This window comes from Coturnix japonica, unplaced genomic scaffold (assembly GCF_001577835.2).
Source record: "Coturnix japonica isolate 7356 unplaced genomic scaffold, Coturnix japonica 2.1 chrUnrandom794, whole genome shotgun sequence".
Lineage (NCBI taxonomy): Eukaryota > Metazoa > Chordata > Aves > Galliformes > Phasianidae > Coturnix > Coturnix japonica.
This window is the reverse complement of record NW_015440153.1, coordinates 22,861-23,117: the sequence shown is the minus strand read 5'-3', so window position 1 is coordinate 23,117 and position 257 is coordinate 22,861. Positions and strand designations below refer to the sequence as shown.

General features: G+C 51.8%; 1 protein-coding gene across 1 annotated transcript in view; it reads left to right on the top strand.

Annotated features, from left to right (window-relative positions):
- The first annotated feature begins 6 nt into the window (after positions 1–6).
- LOC107307704 (hepatic lectin) overlaps positions 7–257 on the top strand; it is a 3,444-nt gene continuing 3,193 nt past the window's right edge. The window contains exon 1 of the mRNA XM_015851221.1: positions 7–139. Coding sequence (XP_015706707.1) covers positions 98–139 — 42 coding nt within the window. The 5' untranslated portion in view covers positions 7–97. The remainder of the gene's footprint in view (positions 140–257) is intronic.

Here is a 257-nt window from a genome sequence, read left to right as displayed (position 1 = left end):
CGCCCAGTCCCGGCAGTGGGAATACTTTGAAGGGAGCTGCTATTACTTCTCCCTGAACAGAATCAGCTGGCACAAAGCGAAGGCGGAGTGCGAGGAGATGCACGCCCGCCTCATCGTCATCGACAGCTACGCCAAACAGGTACCAAAATACCACAAAATACACCCAAAATGACCCAAAATGACACATAGAAACCCATAGAGAACCATTGGGATCCATTGGGACCCCATAGAGACCCATAGGGACCCATTAGGACCCA